Consider the following 27,935-nt stretch of genomic DNA (forward strand, 5'->3'; position numbering starts at 1 on the left):
GTGAAAAGGACCATGAAGGAAGTTGCCTATTGTTTCTTCCTCCTACTCTTGGTCCCATAACAAAATACTCTTATGGTCTAGGCATTTTCCTCTGCTAGCAGAAATGTGGTAGGTGACCAATAAGTCATCTTGAACTGTGATAGAACTTCACAGATTATGTAGAAGCACGAATCCAGGGAAAATTGAAGGATTTGATTAGGTGTCAGTGCATCAGGAAGGTATTATTAAACCATAGTAACCTTACTTAGTAAGCAGGGCTCCACCCTGTGCCTCCCATGCCCAGCCATCCCAGTTTCTTTTTTAACAATGTCAAGGTTTACTTCTCATTAATGCATCTCCTCCAAGGCAGTTATATTCATAGCTGTGGTTTACTTTTTATTTGCTTATTTAGTTATGTGACCTGCTCAAGAGAATTAGAAACCTAAATATTTATTTGATCAGTTGCATTATTTTGTTTAGAGAAACAAAATTCAGACATATTAAAAATCAATACACTTACACCAGTCGGCCCAGAACTTTTTTTAAATGTTGAAAGTTATTCAGATCAAAGCCTACTTGTATTAAGCAGCCATGGGCAATAGTGTTCTCTCTAACTTTGTATGGGTGCCTGGCCTTCTGACCCAGAAACCTGTCATGTGCTACTATTAACCATCCAAGGTAGCCTGGTGGCACCACTGATGACAACTCAGCTGCCCTTGGAGCCTGTCTGGCCTTCTACTTCTAAAACTGCTTCTGTGGATGCAGGAAGAATTTGAGTACTCTCCTTTTGGAGGGTGGGGTTAGGAGGTGGGAGGAAGAATGTGTCTGACACGTAGCAATACATTTGTACAAATAGTCTCTTACAGACATTTTATATAGAATATATCTCTTTATTAATTTTACAGCTTAACAATAATAGCTAAAATAACAATAGCTTATGGATAAGGCAAAACAGTCTTTATAATATGCAAAATGTAAAATCACATTTATAAAGAGACTTACCAGGAATTTATTATTATCTACATTAAATAACAAGTTCATTCCATGGTGAGAACATATCTGCTTGTGCTATAATGTTTATATTTATAGTTGGAACACTTCAAGTATATTATGTTTTTGCTGCCAGTTTTTTATGCTGAAGGTGAGATGAAATGACATGCTCCCACTAAATTTTTCTAGAAATAAATTGCCTCTACAATTAAATCATTTTGCAGTGTGGATACAGTAAACCAGTGTTATATGTGGGGCTTTTTTTCTGTTTTTGTTCAGGATAAGCATGCTCAGATGTCCTTAAATTCCAGTATTCAAACTCTTCTGGGCCTTAATTATGAGAATATGTACTTTGCTGATTTTATGAAAAATCCTCTCGCTTTTTCTAAATTTAATTTGTTATTTTATAATGTTCTTTGAAAAAAGCAATTTTTAAACAGTAGTGTGGTGCTCAGATCTAATATTCCAGAAGGTCATTTTACTCCAGTATGACAGTCTGAGTAAAATGTAGGAATTTAGTTTGTTGTTTTTAAAACACTTTAAATTATTGTATGTGTAGGAAAGGGATGTACTGACTGGAAATTTACATGGTTGTAAATTGTGTTGATTTGAGGTATATATTTGTCTAAATTTTTAAAACTTCCGTAATCCTATTCTAAGTTTGTTTTCTTATACCTTACTTAGAATTAGATCTCTAATGCAGTGTGCTCTGAGAGATACTTTTTTAGGATATAATGATCCTTCTCATTGTATTTTTCTATATTTGATAGAAGAAATTGAAATAGAATAAATTAAAGGTTTAAATTATGTATGGATAGGAAAGAATTTCTTAATCCCATTTTTAGGATACTTGTTAGTACATTTGAAATATTTGTCTGATGCTTTACATAGATAGTTGGATGTTTTTTATTCTTGATTATTTTGATATTTAGAGCTAAATTAAACGTTCACGTTATCATGAGTGTCTTTCTTCAAAATTTTGTGAACGTTGGATTTGATTATTGGGAATTATTATACTTAAGTATACACTTCTGTGAGCCCAGAATCATAAGTTCTGTATCTCATTTTATTTTAGCTTAAGAAACAGTTGGGTGATAATGAAGCTGTTACTCAAGAAATAGTTGGTTGTGCCCATTTGGAGAATTATGCTTTGAAAATGTTTTTGTATGCAGATAATGAAGATCGTGCTGGGCGATTTCACAAGTAAGTAAAGATAGATAAAATTAAATTTAGTTACTGTATAACCAGAATTTATCCAGTTTTCTCTTGATTACTCTCAGACTTCCTGATTAACGATTTAGATTTTTTTTTTTGAATCTCAGAATGAGTTTGGGTTACAAGAGTGATCCTGGCTTTTTAGAGAAAATGGCTAAACGAAGAATACCCAGGGCAGATTCATTTTCTTCGTAAATATACCCTAACTAGCCATTTAGTAAGGTCTGTGTTGATTTTAGCCAAAAACAGCCTGGTCCAATGATACTGATTTTAAAAATTCCCACCCCTACCGATTCAAATGATTTGTCATTATTATAATAAGACTTAAATACAAAGAAATACACATGGCTTGATATGGATTCAGATAGTACTGTCATTACATTTTCTAAAATCAGACGCATACTATGAAACCTTGTTGTAGCATATTCACCTGTTATATGTGTTGTAACTTCCTCCTAATAACAGATTACAGAAGGAGCTCCATTGTGTTCTTGAAATCTGATTTTATTTAAAAAAATTTCAGAGTGCTTTTATAAACATTGGAAGCTTTTGTCTTGTAGCTACAAGACTAATTCTTACATTTTTTCATTTGAATTAGATGAACTTTTCTTTTCTCTTCCAGAAACATGATCAAGTCCTTCTATACTGCAAGTCTTTTAATAGATGTCATAACAGTGTTTGGAGAACTCACTGATGAAGTGAGTGTACATTCTTTATTGTCTTATTAGCTGGAGATCAGTATTGTTGCTTTTTATTAGTTTTATTATTGCATTATTTAGTTAGAGCAGCATGTCCATCAGAAATGTAGTATAAGCAAAACGTGTAATTTTAAATTGTCTACTAGCCACATTTTAAAAAGTGAAAACAAAAGATGGAATTATTTTTAATGATAAATGTTATTTTTTGTAGTAAGTTCTTTAAATCCAGCATGTATTTTACACTTTAGTGAGTACATAGCTACTGTATTGGTCTCTGAACCCCAGGTTCAGAGTTTGATTTTATTAAGTGTTTAAATATTACTGATCCTGGATGCTGTTAAATTTCTGTACTGTTATTTGGTAAACATTACTGGAGGCAGAGACTTTTTAGTACTGCTTTTTTCCTATTTTGTTTCTAGCCAGAAATATTATTGTTAAAGATTTGTCTCTATTGTAAAATACATATAGAACTTGATATTTTACAAGATACTTCCTATCCATTTTATCAGTTTGTTTCTCATAACCACTCTAAGTTAAGTAGAGCACATATTCATTTTATATATGAGCAAACTGAGGCTAAGTGACAAACTTGTTGCCGTGAGTTCAGTGTTGTTTTCACTGTAGCAGGCTTTACCATTGACATGGAAATTTTGTTTTCTGAGAGGGGAGATGTTAATCTAGAAAGAGAACAAAAGAGAGAGAGAGAGGAAGGAAGGGAGGGAGGGAAGGAGGGAGGGAGGAAGGGAGGAGAAAAGAGAGTTACAAATGAGACTGATAGAGGCATGTCATATTAGTGATTTGAGATCTGTGAAGAACATTGCTTTCTATGAAATGATTTTTTCAAAATGGTGAGCAGCTCAGTGTATCATTCCAAACAAAACAAAGTACAATCTATCTATGCGATATTTTACATGTTCGTAAAACAGTACATCAAAACTGCAATAAATGCTTTGTTTATATGTAAAATGTAGTTAAGCTCGAGGCCTGATGATCATAAGCTGAGTTTTTGAGTTGGCAGAGATGTGCAGGACATTTCAAAGTTGTGCCAAATGAGGGACACTTTTTTATTGTGTGTGACTGTCCCTTTTCTTTCAAAACATCAAGCATCCTGTCTCTTGCCCACACAGCATTCCCCAGTCAGATGACTAGAAACCACCAACAGATATTTCCAAACACCCGCAAGGGTATGGGGCAATGCCCATTGAGAGCCACAGCTGTTAACTTTTCTTGAAATAGAGAAACATCAGAGAAAACTGAGGCCTGGAGTGTGAAAACCACAAATGCTTCTCACTTTTTTGCATTTTAGAGGCCCTGTGGATCCACTGTTTAGCTCCCTTTCTACTCCTGTCTCCTGTTACTACTGATCTGGATTTTTTTTCCTGTTTTACTAGTATGGGGCTCTCTACTAAACAGGGCATACAGAGGACATAGAGGTGATTTAAGCATGATATTATGGAAAGCTGTAGATAGGTAGTAGGGTTTTGGTGAGTACCAGGTGGCTGAAGGAGAATAATGAGACCAGGTTAGAAAAGTAAGTCATAAGCCAGATCAGACAGATGATGAAAGGCCTGGCATCTTCAATTAGGGGATTTATATTTATTATATTTATTGAATAAAGAATTCGACTTTGGGGTGCTTGGTATGATAAGACTCTATAGAATGAACTGGGGTAGGAAAGAACTACAAGTCATTTGGCAAAAGAACTAGTTAATGATTACTGAGGAACTTCGTACAAAGTGGGTTGTCGTTGACCTGAGGAGAAATAATATGTTTAGACTTAAATTTTAAAGTGTGAGGTGCAGGTGTAGCATACAAAAATAAATCACCACAAGACTCTTGGAAATAAAAAGACAAGAAATATGCAAAATAGAGATGAACGTTCAGTTAGGAGATTAGACAAACCCTCAGGTAAGAAGATAGTTTTGAAAGAGAGAGAAAATGGTCAGGTAAACATCCTGATAAACACCTGTATTTAAAAGGCTAGAGGAAGAAGTGAATAAAGAAACACAATTAGAGAAGTGGATAGAAATGTAAGATATGAGAAGAGAAGGTCATGGTAAAGCACAGTAGCAGATCAGTTTGCCAGATACTTCTGAGATGGCTTTTCTTGCCTCTCCTACTCCTTACTTAGAGGAGCTGCTTTTGCCTACGTATCTCGGAAGCAAGCACACAGTTCTTTGAAGTTATAACTGCTAACAGTGGGGAACCCAGATAAAAGGTAAAGTAATAGATACAGGAAAAAGAACAAAATGTCCAGAAGTCTTAAGTGAGTAATGTAGGTTTTGTTTTGTTTTTGTTTTACTTAAGGGACACATAAATACCTCCACACATAATTAGCATGTAATTCATCTGCATTTCAGAAGGAAAAAAAATCTAAGTTTACATACAGGTATCCTTAACAAAGAACAGCTTTCTTAGTTATTTGAATATAGTAGCTTAGGCAGGGACTCTTAATGGGACAAATGAGAGGGCTTCAAAAGGAGTTGGGGGAGAGATGTTTAGATACTGAGGATACTAAAGACTACATGTAGCCCAAGAGTGAAAGGGACATTTTTCCAAAATGTTTACACTTTTTTCTTTCCCTGTCTAATCACCCAACCTGCTACCTAAGTTTTTCTGCCTTGCATTGGCATTAAAGTAGGAAATAACATCTGTGTTGGTGGTTAAAGGATCCAGAGAGCAGGAGGGGTCTGATATGGTATGGAAAAAAGAAATTAGGCATTGTAAGGCCAGCATGGAAAGGACGTCTCTATAATTATTTGATTGGGCTGAGGTTTATTCTTTGGGCCTTTATGTAAATCCTGCATTTTAAATTAGAAAATGTATGTACACACATTTAGTATGTAATTATATGTGGGTGCTCTTCACTAACTTACATATGCTTGTTATAACATGCAAAGTTTATACATCCAGTGAAAGTTGTATATATCAAAAGTTATGGGCTTCCCTGGTGGCACAGTGGTTGAGAGTCCGCCTGCCGATGCAGGGGACACGGGTTCGTGCCCCGGTCCGGGAAGATCCCACATGCCGCGGAGTGGCTGGGCCCGTGAGCCATGGCCGCTGAGCCTGTGCGTCCGGAGCCTGTGCTCTGCAACGGGAGAGGCCACAACAGGGAGAGGCCTGCGTACCGCAAAAAAAAAAAAAAAAAAAAGTTATAATTTGTTTGGCATACAATACTGACATTTCTCATATCCATTATTATACAGTGATCTTATCCTTATATGACTAGTGAACTGGTTTTTGGCCATGAACTAAGGTTGACTAAATAAAGGCAGCTGACAAGGAAAGTGAAATACTGGCAAGACTGTTCATACAGCAGTAACATAATCCCCTAGCCAGCCAGTTTGATCAGCCTAGTTTCAAATTCTATTTTCCCTTACTTTTAATGTTGATTTTTGTTCCATCATTTTCCATTTCTAGAAGTGGCATATTCATCATTATCACTGAGATACAGGTTTTTCAAAATAATGATTTAAAATGTCATAACTTTAAATAATGCTCCACTTGAGTGGAATAGGGAGGAATACACTCTAGCTGTGACTTTCGCAGCTCCTACCAAAACAGATAAGCAGAGTATCATCGGCATCAACCCTCTCTGGTAGGTCCTCATTGTTGTCTGAGGAAATCTAAGGCTTGTATTTATTTACTTGTGATTTAAGCACTCTATGCCTAAAATAAGACACAAACTAGCAGAACATTTCTTATTTCACAATAACTATTAAAAATATGACATGTTTTAAAAGCTGGGTATAACTGGTTACTCAAAGCATTGTAACTCATTCCTTCTTTCCACTTTCACTTTAGTTTCATCCTATACTTTGAAAATACTAGCAGAGACAAAGACAGGAAACAGCAAGGTGGGAAAAGAATAAGTTTAAGGATTTCGGGTAGGCAGATTTTGTTTTTTGTTTTTTGTTTTTTTTTTGCGGTACGCGGGCCTCTCACTGTTGTGGCCTCTCCCGCTGCGGAGCACAGGCTCCGGACGCGCAGGCTCAGCGGCCATGGCTCACGGGCCCAGCTGCTCCGTGGCATGTGGGATCCTCCCGGACCGGGGCACGAACCCGTGTCCCCTGCATCGGCAGGCGGACTCTCAACCACTGCGCCACCAGGGAAGCCATCAGATTTTGTTTTTTAATATATACTCCTGTAGGTATATTTCAGGAATTGCTGTTTCTTATTTGTTCATTTATAAAGGAAATGTGGTGGTGTTATTACCTGCATAATGTCCCATAGCTTTTTAATAAAGCTGGAACATTCTTCAAAAAGAGTTGTTTGCCTTGCTTCTCAAAGAATGCTGCTTGAGAAACATTAAAGTCTACAATAACAGAAAATGAGGAAGGGAAAGGCATTATAATTGTAGTTTTTATTTGTGTATTTTTTTTTTTTTTGCGGTACGCGGGCCTCTCACTGTTGTGGCATCTCCCGTTGCGGAGCACTGGCTCCAGACGCGCAGGCTCAGTGGCCATGGCTCATGGGCCCAGCCGCTCCGCGGCATGTGGGATCTTCCCGGACCGGGGCACAAACCCGTGTCCCCCTGCATCGGCAGGCAGACTCTCAACCACTGCGCCACCAGGGAAGCCCTTTATTTGTGTATTTTAAAATTATCTTTTAATTTTATCATCTTTATAATCAAGATAATGGGGGTTTTTTAATTATATTTTTTAAAGTTTAAAAAATGGTATGGTTTTTTCCTGTCAGTTCTGAAAATTTATTTAAAAGAATAGCAACAGTGGTTGTCAGAGCCAAGCCTAAACTCCAAGCCAAGAGGTCATTTTACCTCTCAGGACTTGGTTTTTCTTCTGTAAAATGGGAAGCCTGGTCAAGCAGATCTCTGAGATCCTTTGCAGCTCTACCAGTCTATGATTATATGTTCCAAACATGCAAGAAGAGATAGGAAAAGGAGAATAAAAAGCAAAGATGAAAAAGCAGACAAAAAAAGAAAATGAGAGAAGCAAAAATAGTTTTAGATTAGAAGCTCCAAAAAGGGGGATGAAAAATTACCCATTTAAGTTATATAAATGATAATGAAAAGTAGAGCCACCAGAAATTATGACAGCAGAGAACTAATTTCTAGTAGGAAGAAAGGAGAAGAAACATGACATGGCAATGTAGAGGTTGTCAGTGTAGGGAGGGAGCAAGACGAACATCTGGGGCCTTCTTATGGCATTTGTACGTAAAGATGTTGAGTTTTCTAATTTAATTCCTTTTATTTAACATTCCAGCCTTTGTTTTTAAAGGTCGTTGGTTCACAAGCTACACTACTGCAGTTTACCTAATTAATTTTCCTATTTTAGGCTCTTTTACCCTGGAACCTATTCTTCTCTGTCATTGTTTTATTGAAGAACCTAACAGGGACTTTTCCTTTCCTGGCATTGCAAGTCCAGACTCCTTCCTATGCTACTTCTTACCAGTCCCATTGTATGTTTGTCAGACCATTCTGCTTACCTCCCGCGCTCAGCTTTCACCGTTGTAAAAGTTGGTTTTTTAGCCTGCTTTGTCTAAGTGTTACCTTCTCTTCGAGTCGTAGCTCCATTATTCTAGCCCTTATATGCATTTCTCCATTCTCTCAACTCATTTAGGATCTTAACCTTATGAATGTTACACTATAAATGTGTTGACTTAAGATTTTTGTTTTTTTTAAATTATTTTTTTGGCTGCATTGGGTCTTTGTTGCTGCGCACGGGCTTTCTCTAGTAGTGGTGAGCAGGGGCTACTCGTCATTGCTGTGCGTGGACTTCTCATTGCATTGGCTTCTCTTGTTGTGGAACATGGGCTCTAGGCACGCAGGCTTCAGTAGTTGCAGCGCGCATGCTCTAGGGCACAGGCTCAGTAGTTGTGGCACACGGGCTTAGTTGCTCCACGCCATGTGGGATCTTCCCAGACTGGGGATTGAACCTGTGTCTCCTTCATTGGCAGGCAGATTCTTTTTTCTTTTTTTTTTTTTTTTACATCTTTATTGGAGTATAATTGCTTTACAATGGTGTGTTACTTTCTGCTTTATAACAAAGTGAATCAGTTATACGTATACGTATGTTCCCATATCTCTTCCCTCTTGCGTCTCCCTCCCACCCTCCCTATCCCACCCCTCTAGGTGGTCACAAAACACTGAGCTGATCTCCCTGTGCTATGCAACTGCTTCCCACTAGCTGTCTATTTTACGTTTGGTAGTGTGTATATGTCCATGCCACTCTCTCACTTTGTCACAGCTTACCCTTCCCCCTCCCCATATCCTCAGGTCCATTCTCTAGTAGGTCTTTATTCCTGTCTTACCCCTAGGTTCTTCATGACCTTTTTTTTTTTTCTTTCCTTAGATTCCATATATATGTGTTAGCATACGGTATTTGTCTTTCTCTTTCTGACTTACTTCACTCTGTATGACAGGCTCTAGGTCCATCCACCTCATTACAAATAGCTCAATTTCGTTTCTTTTTATGGCTGAGTAATACTCCATTGTATATATGTGCCACATCTTCTTTATCCATTCATCCAATGATGGACACTTAGGTTGTGTCCATCTCCTGGCTATTGTAAATAGAGCTGCAATGAACATTTTGGTACATGACTTTTTGAATTATGGTTTTCTCAGGGTGGCAGGCAGATTCTTAACCACTGCACCACCAGGGAAGTCCCTGACTTAAGTTTTATATATCGTATTTTGGAGTAAATTATACTGCAAGTCCTCAAAGGGGAGACTGTCTCATTCTACTCTTACATCTTCTCTGGCAGTAGCTGTAAATTTGCACATTGGGTAAAATCTCAGAGTAAAAACAGTAGCTATTTAGTAGCTATTTAGCTATAGAAATTTCAAAAGTTGCTATAGTTTAGCTTTTCATTTTTCAATCTATAGTTGAAGATGATGTTCAGACTTGTTTACATGGAACTTCTTTCATAACTCATCTAAAATGTAATAGATCTCATTTTTCTTGGTCTATTTCCTGACATTTTTTCCTTTTAATTTCATGTCATTTTTCATAGTTTGCAGTATTCACAAAAATTTTTAAAGTCTGTATTTTCTTTCATCTTCAACTTAAAAATAAATACTTTGTTGCTATTCTGTTTCTGAACACTCCTATCTGTTTAGTTATATGTATTTAACTCTTTTAACTGTGCTTTATATATACAATTCCATCTCAGAATTTGATTAAATTTGTTGTCATTGGAAACTTCTACCATTCCAGTTATAACTGTCTTGGAATCAGTGTCCCAGTTTTAGGTATAGAGTCACCAAAAGTATATATTAAAATTTTTAATTTTGTATTTTAAAGCAGGCGATGTTCAAAATATAAATGTTATTTTTCTACTTTAACATCTTGTGTTAACTACTTCTGGCCAGTATTGATAGGCTTTCTTTTATCGTATTTTAGATTTATTTCACTTCTAGCAATGTTTGAGGAGCAGATACCATTTTGCCTTTATCTGTTGAGTTTCTGCTAGTTTGGGGGAATCAAATGAATATGGTATGTTTTCCTGCCCTCACAAGGTTTGTGTTCCAACTTGGAAAGGGAGGCAGAATAACTGAGTATGATGATAACATGGTGTAGTAATGACAAAATACAGTGACGCGATCCAATCCTACCATTTGCCTGGCACTGTGCTTAGACACTTTAGATATATCTTGTTTCACTTTCACAACCCTGAATTACAGTGAGAAAACAGAATCAGAAAATAAAAGTTCCTTGTCCCCAGATGCTATGGCCCAGAACAGTATTAACAAACTCTGTGTGATAAAGGTCTGGCGTTTTTTTCTTCTTAATTTCCATTCTGTTGCAAGCTGATTGTTTTGTAAAATATAAATAATGTTAACTAGAAAAATAAAACCTTAAAAAGACATATAAAATACAAGCCTAATTTGCTATAAGTTTCCTAAATGCTCTCAATTTCTGTATTGTCTTGTCACAAAAGTGGTAAACAGTTTGCAGGCCAGCTCTGGTTCTGGGACCATATTTTGATTGGCACTGATCTACATCCCTCTGTGGGAGCTCCCAGAGAATCCTGTTTGTATCTCAATCATGGACTCTCCATACTCGAAAAACAGGGCTGCAACATAACTGGAATAATAATATACATGAATAGCTGTCTGCAAAGGAGGTAGTCTATTTAAGGTATTCATTTGCACTGTAAGGTTCAGAATTAAGCAACATCTTCTTGCTAGCCTAGAACACCATGGTAGATCAGGAGAAATTCATCTACTTACAAAACTGTTTTGTACATACACCATACCTTAAGTTTTCATGCTCTCACTGTACACTGAAGGTCTCATTCTTAGTAATTGTAATAATAAATAGAAAGATATGAGGGTAGTATTGTCTCTCTTATTAGAGTAGGAATTTCATGTATCTTGTATTCACTTCTGTGTAATAGTTGCCAAGAACAGTGTCTTGTACATGATCTTCAAATAGTTGTAAATGAATGAAGTATTTTTGCATACAATGTTAGTATAATGTGGTTCAGAATACTGCAGGCATTGGCCTCAAAATCCCATATGCCACTTCATAACTGTGTGACTTTGGGTAAGTTATTTGACTTATGTAAGCCTGTTCCCACATCTGGAAGATGAAGAAAATTGTAACACCTACTTCTTCAAGGTGTCTTGGATTTTAAATGAGAAAATACATGTAAAGCCTTTAACAAAGTACCTAGCATATAGTAAACCTTAAAAAACATTAATTTTGCTTTTATTAGTTGATGAATAATGTTCTAATATCCTGTATTTAGAGAGGACATCCACGTAAAATACATGAAAATTTTAATGGAAACTATCCTCATCTACTCAATCTTATATATTAAGATAAATTTATTCAGAAATAGGCATATTGTGTATTAACTACTATATTTGGAGGTCTAGCATGTACAATTGGAGTCCCAAAAAAGAGACTAGAAAGAAAATGTTGAAGAAATAATGACCATAGATTTTCTAAATTGAGTGAAAAAAATAGTTATGGAGCCAAGAAGCTCAGTGAACCTCAAGTAAAATAAATACAAAGAAACCATACCTGAGAGCATTTACTGGTTGTGATAGTCCAACCAGTAAAGTTCAGTGATGGAAGAGGAAATCTTGAAGGAGCTGTCTTGGGAAATGACACATTACACACAAGGTAACAATGCTTTGAAGGATGGATGGCTTCTCATTTTTTAAAAAAGTTGTGGCAAGAAGATAATGAAATTGGCATATTTAAAGTACTGAAAGAAAAAGCAAACAAGCAAAAGAACCTGACAGCTCAGACTTCTTTGTAGAGCAAAGCTACCCTTCAAATAATGAAGGTAAAATAAAAGACATTTTTAGATAAATTAGTTCATTACTAGCAGATCTGCACTAAAGATCTAAAGAACTAAAGAACAGCAGAAAGGAGGTTTTTCAGGCTGAAAGAAAATGATACCAGATGACAACTTGGATTTATAGGAAGGAATAAAGTACACTGATACAGTGTATAAGTAAATACATTAAAAACTATATATTTCCTCTTTTATTCGTTTCTTTAAAAAAATATATATGCCATTTAACTAAAACTTATTGTAACTATACATATATATTTGGTAACCCCCCCCTCTAAAAAAAAAAGGCAGGGAAAGGGAACAGAGGGAAACAGAAGCAGATAGGACTAATATAAAACAAATAGCAAATTTTAGGCCTGCATACAGCTGTATCAGTACATACTATAAATGTAAATGGAGTAACACTCCAATTTAAAAGTAGAAAGCAAGTCCTAACTGTATACTATTTATAAGAGACATCCTTTAAATACAGAGACACAGATATTTTGAAACTGAAAGGATGAAAAAATATTCAACGCAAATACTAAGTTAGCAAAATATGAGGTGGCCATATTAATATTAGATAAAGTGAACTTTAAGATGATGTTTTACCAGAGGTAAAATGGGACATTTTGTTATCAAGAAGATATTACAGTTCATTAAGAAGGTACCACAGTTATAAATGTCTGTGTACCTAATAGCAGTTTTAAACTTTATGAAACAAAACGTGATAAAAATAAAAGAAAATACAGGAAAAAAATCATAATAGTGGTTGGAGATGTTAACACCCCCCTCTCAGTCATGGTAGGATAAATAGTTTAAAAGCAGTAAAATTATCTAAAATGAATAAAGGCTGCCACATCAGATACTGGCTAGAATGTGTGAAAACAAGAGCTTTCGTACATCGCTTGGTGAAACTGTTAGATGTCATAACCAGTTTGGGAAGCGATTTGGCAGATTTTTATATAGTTAAACATACATCTACCTTTTTACCCAGCAATTCCTTGGTGTTTATCCAAGAGAAATGAAAACATATGTCCAGAAAAGACTTGTTCAGGAGTGTTCATAGGAACTTTATTCATGATATCCCGAAGCTGTGTAAACAACCTAGATGTCCACCAGCAGAGGAACTGATAAATAAATTGTGCTGTTACTAAGGTATAAAAAGAGGCTACTGATATACCCTAAAACATGGATCAATTTTGTAGACATTATGTTGAGCAAAAAAAGGCCCAAAAGAATACACACTGTATGATTCCCTTCATATAAAGTACTACAATAGACAACTTGATTCTAGTGAAGAAAATTAGGAGTTTTTTGGTGTATGGAAAGGGGAAATTGATCCGGAAAGGGATATAAAGGAGCTTCCTGGGGAACTAGAAATGTTGTATTTTGATAGGAGTATGTTTTACACAGGTAGATCTTTTTGTCAAAACTCAAACTATACACTTAAGATTTATACATCTCAAGGTATAACAGTTTTACTGCAAAAACAGTTAAATATTGAACTGTTGTTTGTAGGTTTGTTTTTTCTTGATGATATTGAATTGGCAATTCTAAAACTGCTTACTCTATATTCGAGGATTGTGCAAATGAGTAAATATATTGAGGAAGCCAGATTTCTTACTTCTGGGGAAAGAAGTTACAGTGGCGGGTGGGAGAAGACTATATTGTATTATATTGTTGGATTGGCGTTGGAGATGTCCATATTAACTCATGCTTTTAAATATACAAATAAGGCAAAATAGATATATTTCTATAAACAGTATGTATGTATACTATAAATGTGTGCATATACAGTATATGCATGTATTTGTATATACAGCATATATACACAGGTGTGTGTACACATGCACATAAAACATAGTTCCTATATCTCTGTACTGAAAGAACCTAGAAGCAATGATGCATCAATAACAGTGAGCACCTCTAGTGCCTGATTTTGGGTTCTAAATACCCTTCATCTATAAAAGGAACCAGGACTCTTATAGAAAGGACTGAATCTAGGGCTGGGTAAGGGAAAGTACTAAATGAAGCTGGATCTTCTTACTGTGCCAGAAAGTAAAGAAATGGTTCACATAATCACAGGAACATGTCAGAAGGATCCAGAAGCCAACTTGAAAGGGTTCCCACTGTCGGCATCAGAGACAATTTGACTATCGAAATATGAATGATATTAATAGGTAATGCATTGAATAAAATAAGAATTCATTCGTCCCTACTGAAACATACAATGGAATAAATAAATGAATGAATAATTAATGGAAGGACGGAGAAAGCTCCTTACAGTAGCGTTCTAACTAATAAATAGAGAAATGACAATGAAGTTAGAAATCATTAATGGGATTTAAAACTAGTGGGTAGAAAATTTGGTGACGAGCAGGATATTTACATTAGTCTCTAAATGTCTCCCCTCTGATTGCTTATTAATTTTAAAGGGGAAAATAGTAAGCCAGTAATGGAAAAACCTGTCTGACACCACTTTAACCAAGTCGTCAAACCTAACACATTCAATATTGGGACCAGCTGATATTATGTGGCTCCTAATAAGATGAAGTGAGAAAGGCAAATATCACTTCCGTGCAAATCCTGTGGAAAATGCATAATCTGAACCTAATTATGAGGAAACATCAGACAAATCCAAACTGAAATGTCAAGGTCAAGAAACACTAACAAAGGCTGTTCCAGATTAAGGGCTAAAAAGATAATGACAACTAAATAATGTATGCTTTTTAAGTTAAGTAGACCCAGGGGAGGAACTACCAAAGACATCATTGGGCCAATTGACAGAATTTATTGGGACTGTGGATCAAACAGCATTCTTGTGTAAGTGTTAAATTTCCTGATTTTAATAACCATTGTGTGTGAGATTGTCCTTGATCTTAGAAAATGATTAATGAAAGGGTAAGGAGGCAGAGTGACTTCCAACTTACTCTTAATTGGTACAGAAAAAAATGCAGTAAACATTTTGCATATTAATATGTGCATAGTAAGTCCATGCATATATGAGTAGATTGATAATACAAAATGTAAGCAATTGGGTGATCTGAGTGAAAGATATCGTGTACTAGTTTTAAAACTTTTCTCCAAGCTTGATGAAATTATATAAAGTTCCTTCACAAAACTATATATATATATATTTTTTTTTTTTTTTTCTCCCCCAGAAGATAGCATTGGCTTCTTTTCTTGCCCTGGTGGATTAAGTTTTAAATAGTTAATGTTCATACCTTCTTTGGATATCTTTCAGCTAATTGGAGTGTACCTTTCAAATATTATAAAAATAGAGTAAATTTAAGTATTTGTGTATTATATTAAGATTTTTTGGTACAGTTTTACTCTCATTTTTAAAATTTGTTTTATAAAATTCTAGTTGCTTTGAAAAATATAAAGGTATAAAAATTTTGAGTAAGTCTCCAGGAAATACATATTATTTGTGATAACACTTTAATATTTGAATCATGATAGTAAGTTTGTTGAATATGTATTTTTAAAGTGTTTCTCATTGTGCTGTGTCCAGTGTTCCTGGGAGTTATATAGAGCCCTTGTTTGTGTAATATACTTGGGAGAATTGAGGGCCTAAGAGTATAAATGTGTTATCTGTGATGTTACCACCAGCTTAGAGATTCTTATTTTCTTTTGTGTCACTAACTACTTTGAAATGTTATGAAAGCTGTGGCTTCTCTCCCATGCATATGTGTATTGCTTTTTTTTCATATAATGCAGGGGGTTTCAAGGACACCCTTCACCCTATCCACTGACCCCTCCCTGCAAGCTTAAGTGAAACTGTGTACTGAAGTTTAATGTTCACATTTATTTGTTAGCAAGAAGTGTTTCACTCCAGTTCAGTATTTTTCTTAGTGCCGTTCTAGGACAGCCAGCTGCAGAATCGTTTGTGGTACTTGATTTAAAAAAAAAAAAATGGATTCCAGAATCTACTGTCCATTCATTCATTCACCAAATATTTGTTAATGTTTACTACATGCCAAACACTGTTCTAGGCAGTAGTAATACAGCAGTGGATTAAATCCCTGCCCTTGTGGTTATCACATTCCTCTGGAGAAGACAGACAATAAGCAAATAAACACATAAAATGTATAGTATGTCATATGGTAAGTATTATGGTAGGGATCCCATGGTAGGGATAGGAAGGTCAATTTAAATAAAGTATTTGGGGAATGTCTCACTAAGAAGGCAACATTTTAGCAAAGCCCTGAAGAAGTAAGGGAATGAATCATTCAGATGTTCCAGGAAGAGACAAGAGAAAGTGCAAAGATCTGTGAACAGCACAGGTACCTGTTAAAGTTCAAGATACAGCAAGGAATACAACGTGGCTGAATCTAGAGTGAGGAAAGTGCTGGCAGGTGATGGTGGGGAAGGGGAGTTCAAATAGAGTTGACAGGATTTGACTGCTATCTTTAAAGTGTTATTACTTGCATTATAATGGACAACGGTGGAAATAGGGGCACCGTTAGTATATTATTAATAATCAAAGTGAGGGCAGTGGTGGCTCAGACCAGAAATTGCAATAGAAGACATGGTGAGAAACTGGATACATTTTGAATGTAGAACTGACAGAATTTAAGATTCATTGGTAGAATATGAGAGAAATAGAGGGCTCAAAAATGACTTCAAAGGTTGGGGCTTGAACAACTACAAGACATTTATTGACGTGGAGGAACGAATTGAGTAGCGGGAAGATCTGAAATCGGTTTTGAACTTTGGATGTTTTGAGCTATCAGATGTACAAGTGAAATGCTGAGTTGAATGTATACATCTTGAAGTTCAGAAGAGAGGTCTGAGCAGAGAATATGAATTTGGGAGTTGACCGCACAGTATTTAAAGCCATTAGACTGGAAGAGGTCGTCAAGGTAAAGTGTGGAAAACAAGAAAAGAAGTCTAAGAACTGAAGTCTGTGGCACTCCCCACCCTGGAGATGAGAAAGAATCACTATGAAGGTCTGAAAAGGAACACCCAGTGAGGCAAAACCAGAAGACCAGGAAAGCAAGTGAAAAGGGGGTTGCGAGGAGGAGGGAGTACTCAACTTTCCACGTTAATGGGGACAAGTAAGATGACATCTAAACTTTGGATTTAGCAAGAGAAGTAATCCTTAACCTTGACAAAAGCAGTTGCAGTGCATGCTAGGGATAAAAACTTGACTAGGATGGGTTCAAGAGGAAGAATTGGAGACAGCTAATATAAAGCATTTTCTAACACACCATTGTAAAGCAATTATACTCCAATAAAGATGTTATAAAAAATAAAGCATTCTCTTTCAAGGTGGCTTTTTGGTATGCTAATGGAGAATGATTTATATCGGGTTTTCTATAATTTGGGCCAGGAATTTTTTTTTTTCATGTGGACCATTTTTTTAAAGTCTTTATTGAATTTGTTACAATATTGCTTCTGTTTTATGTTTTGGTTTTTTGGCCGTGAGGCATGTGGGATCTTAGCTTCCCAGCCAGGGATCAAACCCACACCCCCTGCATTGGAAGGTGAAGTCTTAACCACTGGATCACCAGGGAAGTCCCAGGAATTTATTTTTTTATTACACCCTAATATGATTCTTACATGCACCAGGTTTGAGAACCCCTGTTTTAATGTATGATTGGTGTTTGCTGGCCAGTCATTCTTCAGTGTAGCAAGTGCAAATGATTTAAAAATTAAATGAAAATTCTTATTTAACTGCTGACTCAGTGGCTAAAATTTGCAGTTGTCAGTGACTCTCATCAATCCAGTTACAAAACAGGAACATAGAGGCCAGGGACAAAAGTAAAAGTTCTTTTTGTAATTCCTGTTTCCCAGAAAGGATGTCTAATCAGCCAAAATAAGTTAAAAAATTTCAAAAATATTGACATCTTGAAATTCTCCTCTTCAAATATTGTTTAATATTTAGCATCCTTTGTTTTAAAGAAAACAATGAAAAGGTGAATTAGTTTTGAGTTACAACTGCCAAAATCTGCTCAGAATTTAAGCACCAGTTTCTAGCGATGTCTTGGAAATAGTGTGGAATAAAAATCAAACTGTTGTGTTGATTTATCTGCTTTGGGGAAATTTTTTTAAATGTTATTTATTAAAATGAACCCATTTCAGGTTAGAGTAATGTTTTTTAAACTTCACATACTAATGAAGGAACCCAACGTGGTTTAAATGTCTCTACACTGTTCATACTATGAAATTAGGAATGAAGGAACCTTCTAAAGTCATTACAATACGACTTACCCAATTAAGGCTTTAGACGATGTTAAATTATTTCAGACCAAAGAAAGTCTGTCTCATTTTTAAAAGACTCCAAAAGAAGGTAACTTAAACTTTCCTAAGCAATTTATTCATTTACTTTCAAAATGATTCTCTTTATATTTAAAGTAACATTTAAAAGCCCATTTTCTGGTTCTGAAGAACCTAGGGGCAGGACAGGAATAAAGACACAGATGTAGAGAATGGACTTGAGGACACGGGGAGGGGGAAGGGTAAGCTGGGACAAAGTGAGAGAGTGGCATCAACATATATACACTACCAAACATAAAATAGATAGCTAGTGGGAAGCAGCCGCATAGCACAGGGAGATCAGCTCATTGCTTTGCGACCGCCTAGAGGGGTGGGATAGGGAGGGTGGGAGGGAGACGCAAGAGGGAGGGGATATGGGGATGTATGTATACGTATATCTGATTCCCTTTGTTATACAGCAGAAACTAACACACCACTGTAAAGCAATTATACTCCAATAAAGGTGTTAAAAAAATAATTTTAAAAAGCACACTTTCCCTTATTGTATATATTCCTGTCTAAATTGCAAATTGCAGTTTGCCAGTTGTAGCTTACCAGAACAGCCCTAAATTGAATGGCTGGGTTGACTACTAGTGTGACATGGGATAAGTCATTTTACTTTTGTAATGCCACTTCCTCATCTCTATAATGTTGGAATTATAGAATCCTAAGAGAAAAAGATGAAGAAAATATTATGGACTTCAGATAATACAGGTGTCACATTTAGTGATGGAAGTTATTGCCTGGCTTTCACATTGGACTCCAAAGCTCATGCCTAACTTGTTCATCCCATTACCTCTAGCACTTAGCATGGTGCCTGACTTGAGTAAATGATAAATAGCTGTTGACTTGCTGGGAGTCAGGGTAGCTCATACGGGAATAAACATTTGAACTGAACCTAAGAGAAGAGGAGATTTTTGGCAGAAGAGGAAACCGTATGAGACAGGGAGAATAGCATGAGAAAGACTGCAGGTGAGGCAGAATCCCAGCTGGTTTGAGGGCAGTAGGAAATGAGACTGAAGCCATGTCCACAATGTAGAAGGCCTTGAATGCCAGATTAATCTGTATTTACATTGAGTCAATCTTTTAATGTCTCAGAGCCTTAGTGTGAGTAAAACATGACCTGCCTAAATTTCAAGGTTGTGGTAAGGACCAGGTAAGGGGAAGTGGAGCAAAATATAATTGTACCTGGAAGAAAATGAAAATCAACGTATGGAACTTTTTTAAAAATGGAATATATGAGAGGATTGTTTTATAAGAGAAGAGAAGTTAAATATACAAATTCAGTAATTTGAAGGGTTACTTTTCTTTAGGTTTCTGTATGTTGTACTACTTATCTATAGTAGTATGTAGAGAATCTCACATTACAGAATACTCAACTAAGTATCTGGACTGTATGCAGTACTTGTAGTTATTGATGACTTAGTGGATCTTTACAAAAGGCAAATTACAGTTGTTTTCAACATAATAAAGTCATGTGTTCTCTCCAACTTTAATGTGCGTACAGATCACCTGGGGGGCCTTGATGCAGTGCAGATTGTGGTTCAGGAAGTCTGGGGTAAGCTAGAAGAGTCTGCATTTCTAACAAGCTCCCAGGTGTGAGCAGTGCCACTGGTCCATGATTATAATAAAGGTCAAATGAAAATATAAACTGAAAATCAGTAGTCCATCCGAAATTCGAACAGATTTTACTCTTGTATTTTTAAAGCAAATTTTTGTCTTATTTCATGTAGCATAAATTTTAAGCCAGGTAAGAAGAAGAGGCAACTAGCAGGTTCTTCACTGATTTTCCATTTCTCTTTACAGCAACCCAGTGATGTATTATTTTCCCCTTTTTAGAACCGAGGTAACTGAGTTTTAGAGCTGGTAAATAACATAAGTTAAAAGGTCAAGTTTGCGTAGCTGTCAGTCTAATGTTCATGTGTTTGCTGTAACCACTATAGCATCTTATTTTTTTGTTTGTTTTCATATATTTGTACAGGTTAATTTTTCCCTCTTTAGTGAAAATCGTTTAGTATGTTGTTATTTTACGTTTAATTTTAAATTCAATTTAGCCTATTTCTGTCCTGTGCATAAAAGTTGCCAGTTTTGCTGAAAGGACACTCCTATAATTCCATTATAGACCTTTTCTGAAACACAAAACCACAAAAGAGAACTAATTATGTGTCTTGAGGAAGATGGCTTTTCATGAAGTCTGTCAAGCCCTAGGCAGTTGGTAGAATCCCATGATAAAGTGGGGAGATTGCCAGAATATATCAGAGCTGTACCGTGCAAAAATAGGTTTTATCACAGAAGTATGATGGTCATCATAATGTATATTTTTATTTGACTTTTTTACTGCAGTCTAACATTGACATAAAAATATTTCTTTTAGAATGTGAAACACAGAAAGTATGCAAGGTGGAAGGCAACATATATTCACAATTGTTTAAAGAATGGAGAGACTCCTCAAGCAGGACCTGTTGGGATTGAAGAAGATAATGGTATGTATTTATCTAAGTAAAATGATTTAGTAGAATCATAATTGCTCAATATATTATTATTCAGAGTTTTTAGAAGGAGTGATACAATTTTGTTTCCTTCATCAGGTCCGAAATCAGGTGTAAAATTATAAACTTAGGGACAAGTGAAAAATTAAGGCCAAACTGTTCTAATATCTGTCTGTGTCAACTGCTCTAATATCTGTCTCTGGCCTCTAATCAGATTTCTTTCCTACGTGGGACAGGCAATCCTTTTTTAATCTATAAAATGTTTCCAAACCACAAAGAACACTGAATTTATTTTGTATATACCTGAGGTGGGTTTTTTGGGGAGAGAGGGGCAGGTAATACTTTCACATGGTTAAAAATTTATACAGTATATAAGAAATATGAAGTGAAATTCTCCTTTCCACCATACCCTTTATCTTCCCAGATTCTACTGAAACCCAAATAAGTAAATAATGTTTTTAGTGTTTTGTGTATTTTTACAGAGATTATTTTTTATTAATTACTAGTAAATAGGAATATATACTCTCACTTTTTTCACACAATTGGTAATACACACACTGTTCTACATCTGGTTGGTTGGTTTATTTATTCATTCATTTGGAGGACTATTTAGAATTTTATAATGCCACTCAGTAAAAAAGCAACACTACAGTTCTACCTATAAATACTATGTGTAAACTATTTTTGCAGCTCTTCTCCTAGAGTAGCAAGCTTTTATGCATCATTTCAAGTGAATTTTTTGCTATCTGTTCCTGAAGGACACTTCATGATATATCCTTGTTTAATCTTGAGGTAGCCTTTTTCACATAGAATGCTTCTTGCAGTCATATAATAAATGCCTTGCATTCATATAATGCCTTAAAGCTTGCAGATCATTTTCATGTATCTCATACCCTCAAAAATCTCCAAGAGATAGTTGGTGTTATTTCTGTTTTACAGAAGAGGAAATTGAGGTTCTGGGTTTTGGCCTGCCTAATGTCATGGAACCACAGAGAAGGAGAACCAGAAGTTGAATTATTACTCAAAGTCCTTTGTTCTTTTTACGAACACTATAGCATGAATACTGTAATATTAAGTTGTTATTAAGTGTTTAAAGTTAACTATTCTAAGACATGGTTAAGTTTTGGAGTTATTTACAGCATGGCGGTGAAATTGGATTTTTTCAAGTGTATTGCTACAACCTTATTTCTCACTTTTTCATTTAATATTTTGGAATGTTTTACATACTTCCTTCGCTGCTTTAATACTGACCACAGTCAGGCATGTTTTATGTTAGTTCTACTGTTTACAAAACCATTAGTCACTTCCAGTTTTCCAAAAGAAAAGATCTAAGATCCTTAGCCTACCAAGCAAGACTCACCATGATCTGGCACTGACCAGTTTTATTTCCTACTCCTGTCTCCTGTTGTCTTTGTCCACTAGGGCTGCCATAGCAAAATACCATAGACGGGGTGGCTTAAACAAAAGGCATTTATTTTCTCACAGTTCTGGAGGCTGGAAAATCCAAGATCAAGGTCCAGCAGAGTTTGGTTTCTGGTGAAAATCTACTTCCTGGCTTTCAGAGGACCACCTTCCTTCTGTTCTCATATGGTGGAGTGTCAAGGAGAGGGGGCAAAGGAGGGGGAGAGGCGCAGATCATTCCTGTTGGATTAGGGCTCCTCCCTTATGACCTCACTTAACCTGTAGTTACCTCTAAAAACCCTGTCTCCATATACCGTCACATTGGGGGTTACGGCTTCATCATACGAATTTTGGGGGGACAGTTCAGTCCATAACACCTATATAAACCCTTTATTACATCCATAGAAGTTAACGGCAAGAAAGTACCTTTGTCTCTTTCTTTAATTAAAACCATTTCTCCCTCCTAAAATGTTCATCTTTCTTTACCTGTCTGAATCCTGCCTTTCTGTAAAAGTCTTCCTTCATGTGAATTTCTGCAGAGCTATTTTATGTATGTATTTATAGTTTCTTATAAAATATATAATAAAGTGAGTATTTTCATAATTTATGATAATATTTATAATTTATAGAGCACATGCTAGGTGTTAGGCACTGTGATAGACATTTTACATATATTATCTAATTTAGTCCCCATATAATTCTGTTGGTAGCTGGGCATCCCTATTCAAGCTCTAATGACTAGTTAATGGAACCTAGGATTTGAACCCAAATCTTTATCATTCTAACGTCTATGCTCTTATTCTACATTTAAGTGGATGCATTTTTTCCTCAACCAGATAACAAGACTTAATACGTATATATTTTCCCCATTGAGCCTTCCAGGAAAATGTCCCAATCAACCAATCAACTTAACATAAATCTAGTCTTCCCTTGAGAACATAGTACCAACATTATGAGAAACACTTCTGTGCTTTAGCCATGGTATAGAGCCCCAAATTTGTAATGACCTCCCATTTCCTAGGACATACCCTTGTGCTTGCATTTTTTAAATCTTATACATTTTTTTCATTCATTTTTTAAGAAACTTTTTTTTTCTTTTTTAAAGTCATTTTGTTGGCGTCACCTGGGTACTAGGGTTGGATAAGACATGGTCCTGTACTGTAAGAGCTTACATTCTCATGGGGAGCTATAGGTTAATAAGTAGTTATAGTACATGTTGGTAAGAAGTGGTGCCTGAGCTGAGTCTTAAAAGATAAATTGAACTAATTAAGTCAGGTAAAGAAAAAAGGGAGGGATGCTACAACTGAAGAGAATAGCATCTTCAAAGGCAGGGAGGCGGATTGAGAACTGGCCAACTGTAAGAACTGAAAGAAAGGAAAAAAAAGAAGAAAAATGTTTTTGAGAGTGAATTGGAGAAAGATAATTCTGCAGGTTGTAATGTGAATCCAGGAGCAGTAATCCAAATTATAAATAATGAAAATCTGGATAAGTTATTGGCCGGGGGGGAATAAAGAGAAGGAAGTATAGTTAAGGAAGTGTAATCAATAGGATCAAGGAACAGTTTAATATGAGACAAGAGGGAGAAAACAGAAAATGATTCCTGTTTTGGGCTTTTGTGCTCAGAGGCATGGTGATTCCATTCAAAGAAATGGCTAATACAAGATGAGCAGGTTGGTGGGAAAAGTCAAGGGAAGGCATTGAGATGCTAATGTGATTACTACTTGAAGAAGTTCAATAGCGATTAGATATTCTACCCAAGATTTCAGAAGAAAGGTCAAGGCTGAAAGTAGAATTTTGGAGTTGTCAGTTTGAAAGGAAGAAGTGAAGCCAAAGTAAAATGCTGGATCACCCAGGGGGAATGGATTGCTTAAGAATTAAAACCAAAGGTGGAACCAACCTTTTTTCACCTTTAGTAATCATATTAAATTGGAGTCTGAAGCAGAGACACTTCTGTTATCTTATTACATATAAGGTACATACACATATGTGTAGTAAATGTAAAAATACATGTAATATTCATAATTACTCTCAAACATTTGATTTGAAAGATACTTCACTGCTTATATATGCTTATGTATGAAAATACACCATGAAAAAAATCTTTGTTTTTCTAAACATATCATTTTACTTTTCAGTAGTATTTCTGAGGTATCATTCTAGATACACTGAAATACCAATAAATGATCAATTTTGTTTTTCAGGCACTCTTTCAGCATCAGTGACTTTCTCTAATCTGAAACTTTTTAACCTTTTTCTCTTGAAAGTGTTGATTCTTATCTTGATCTCTTTTGTGCTGAAATGGTTGTTTTAAGCCCTCTATAATACTATAGATTATTAAATCTATGTAATTTTTATTTTGCTTTCCCAAAATTGGCTTAAATTGAGCTTGTAATTTTTATTCATTATTTTCATTCAGTTTTTATAGAGCTTCTGGGTAGTAGAAAATTGTTAGCTATAGAATACTAATAATCCTTTTAGATATAAAGGAGAATATTTTCATTGTATACTTTTCAACCTGTTAATTTAAAAAATACCCTGGTGTCATTAGGTGTTAATGTCATAACATCTAACAGTGTCTGCTCAGAAATGGCTTACGGCTCTAAAAGAGGATGTTATTAAATCTGAATATGTATGCAAAAACTCTTCTTTAAAACTGATTTTTCTTTTTCTCAATGTAGCATTATATTCTCTTGTGTTTTTAAATTTTATAAGATATTCTAGGTGTAAAAGGGATTATGTTTAATAAAAGTCTAATTTTCTGTCATTCTGGAATTTAATTCTAGTAAAGCTAGTAAAAAATAATAGATACTATACGTTAGTTAATTTAGAGTAAGAAAAAAAAGTATACCTAATTTTTGAAAACAGTACTATGTCACCGTATTGTCAGAAAATACTTAAGGAAGCCATATGATTGGTACAAAAAAGTGTTCTAGAAAAAATTTAGGCTCAACTGAAGGAATATCTGTTAACATTCAAACTCTAAGTTTCCATATCCACTTGGATATGGAACAACAAAGTGGCTCTCTTATTACTCCTTTCTACATAGACAGCTCAATGTGAAATTTTATTCCTTTGTTTTTGTTGATTAATTTGTTGAACAACACACAGCTAATCATTTAATAGCTAGTAAACAATAAATATTGAGTAAAAGGCAGCTGTCAGAAAGTAGAGTTCTTATGGAGAGCATAAATGTGACATGTTTTGCCAAAAATGTCCTCCATTTTTCATAAATTTAAAGAATGGGTTTAAAGAAAATTTATTTTTAAGAAAAATACAATATATGCAAAGATTTAACAGAGTTGGAAAGTATTAATTTAAAGAAATGTTGATCATACTGCCAGGCACAACTAAGTGTTTTAAGAAAAGGAAAAAAATTAAAACAATTATTTTAAGAGAAGCTGCTTATCAATTGCATTAAATAGAATTACATTCAAATGTCTGTCATGTCCGTATAGCAAAATAAGAATATTTGGCATTTCTATTTCAAAATACAGATCTTCCTCAACTTACAATGGGGTTATATTCTGATAACCCATCATAAACTGGAAATATAATTTGAAAATACATTTAATACACCTACCCTACTGAACATCATAGCTTAGCCCAGCCTACCTTAAAAGTGCTCAGAACACTTACAGTAGCCCACAGTTGGGCAAAGTCATCTAACACAAAGCCTATTTTATAATAAAGTGTTGAATATCTCATGTAATTTACTGAATAGTGTACTGAAAGTGAAAAATAAAATGGTTGTAAGTGTATCGGTTTTTTACCCTTGTGGTTGCGTGGCTGACTGGGAGCTGTGGCTGCAGCTGCCCAGCATCACGGAGAGTACTATACTGCATATCGCTAGCCTGGGAAAAGATCAAAATTCAAAGTATGGTTTCTATTGAGTTCCTATCACTTTTGCACCATCGTACAAAAACCCCATGAATCAGGGACTGTGTGGACCTCATTTAACATTGCATGTATATTATATAATAGATGTTGAGGAAAATGAAGATGCTGGAACAGCCTCTCTGCCCAGTCAGCCACCTCAGCCGTCATCTTCAACGTATGACCCAAGCAACATGCCATCAAGCAGCTATACTGGAATACAGATTCCTCCCGGTGCCCACGCTCCAGCTAATACCCCAGCAGAAGTGCCTCATAGCACAGGTAGGAAATTGAAGCTTAACGAATTCGAACTCTCCTTTCATAAATAACAACTGCGCTTCTCATATTTGTGCCTCATAATGATGGTCCTAAAGCATGATAAGATCTTTAAGTTCCACTTGAACCCACCAAAAAATTACATCCTTTTCGTTGAAGTTTTAATATTAGTTGTATTTTAATTTTTTAAGAAATGACAAAATATATTTATGTGCAATTGGTTACTATTGACCTTATGTTTTATTAATAAGTAAAGTTCCTGTGCTTTTCGTGTGTGTGGCTGTTTTCTTTTTCTTCCCCTCCCTTTCTTTCCCCTTCACTGTTCAAGAATAGCACTGAGGTGAGTGGGGCTTATTATAGGATGTGTCTGTCAGGTTCCCACTGTGATCGCAAGATTCATTTTTCTTGACTTATTCCCTTAGGACCCTGCCTCCTCCCTCAACATGGGTATTATTGATGAAGGAGCAAGCTTTGAGCACAGAATCTCAATAGCCGTGGATTCACAGACAAGTGAAAGGAGGGGGTTTGGGGTTTGGTGGTTTGGTTTTTTAATATTACAAACGTGTCTAAAAATAAACCACAGAAGTGATACCTGCTATCTTTGAATAAATTAGTACTATATGTCTGTGTTTTCATAGAAAAAAGATCTGACAAAACTAGTCTCCAGGAATAAGTCAATGTCATAATATAAACTTTTGAAAGTTGCAAATACTCTTGTTTACTTGTATTGTTGACAGAGTATAACCCTTACTTCCAAATAGAGGGGCATTTAAAACCATAGTTTAAATAAATCTTAAATTTCATTAATTTTTTTTCCAAAAATTGTTTTTAAACTTTTATCTCAGCATAAGGGTAATCTATGGTAGTAACCTATATATTTCAAAATATTTAATTAATAGAATAAAAGTTGCCTTTGCGCCTTGATTTCTACTATTGTGGTTATTCACCATTACTTCATTGACTTTCAAATTTTCAGCCTCAGTTTACCCAAACCATTTAGGTTGTTTTGCATGAGTTGAACAACATTTAAGAGTTTTCTGTTTTGACCCTTGTAGCAGCAATTACGATTAGTTTCTTTCCTCCTATTTTAAAGCTTTCAACTTCATATCATCTACAAATAATGCAAACATTTTTGTAAGCATATTGATGAACATGATAATTTTAACACTCATCTCTTTAGTATCATCATTCTGTATATTTTACCCTGCGTGACTTTTCATTGCTTTAAGGTCTATGTGATAGAATTAATAAACCAATTCCCATTAGTTTTGTAAGTAAAATTTCATGGAACACTGTTTTAAATATTTTATTATCTTTTGGGAATATTCAGTATTTCCAGGGTAGAATGAAGTAAGCAAAACCAGCTACATATTTAGATGTATTTGCCTTTGATAAATACTGCTCAAGTTATACTATTGGTAGTAAGTTTAAAAACTGACCAAGACCCTCCAACACAAGCATCTTTACAGAAGCGTGAAGTGAGAATAAAATACACTTG

At 35.4% G+C, this 27,935-nt stretch overlaps 1 protein-coding gene across 1 annotated transcript in view; it reads left to right on the forward strand.

Moving 5' to 3' along the window:
* Window positions 1-27,935, forward strand: part of VTA1 (vesicle trafficking 1) — a 65,366-nt gene that overhangs the window by 18,966 nt on the left and 18,465 nt on the right. Inside the window, exons 3-6 of the mRNA XM_029223930.1 lie at window positions 2,045-2,172; window positions 2,807-2,882; window positions 20,773-20,881; window positions 26,270-26,443. Coding sequence (XP_029079763.1) covers window positions 2,045-2,172; window positions 2,807-2,882; window positions 20,773-20,881; window positions 26,270-26,443 — 487 coding nt within the window. The remainder of the gene's footprint in view (window positions 1-2,044; window positions 2,173-2,806; window positions 2,883-20,772; window positions 20,882-26,269; window positions 26,444-27,935) is intronic.

The sequence above is a fragment of the Monodon monoceros genome, unplaced genomic scaffold (assembly GCF_005190385.1).
Source record: "Monodon monoceros isolate NGI ecotype Baffin Bay Population unplaced genomic scaffold, NGI_Narwhal_1 Super_Scaffold_15, whole genome shotgun sequence".
Taxonomy (NCBI): domain Eukaryota; kingdom Metazoa; phylum Chordata; class Mammalia; order Artiodactyla; family Monodontidae; genus Monodon; species Monodon monoceros.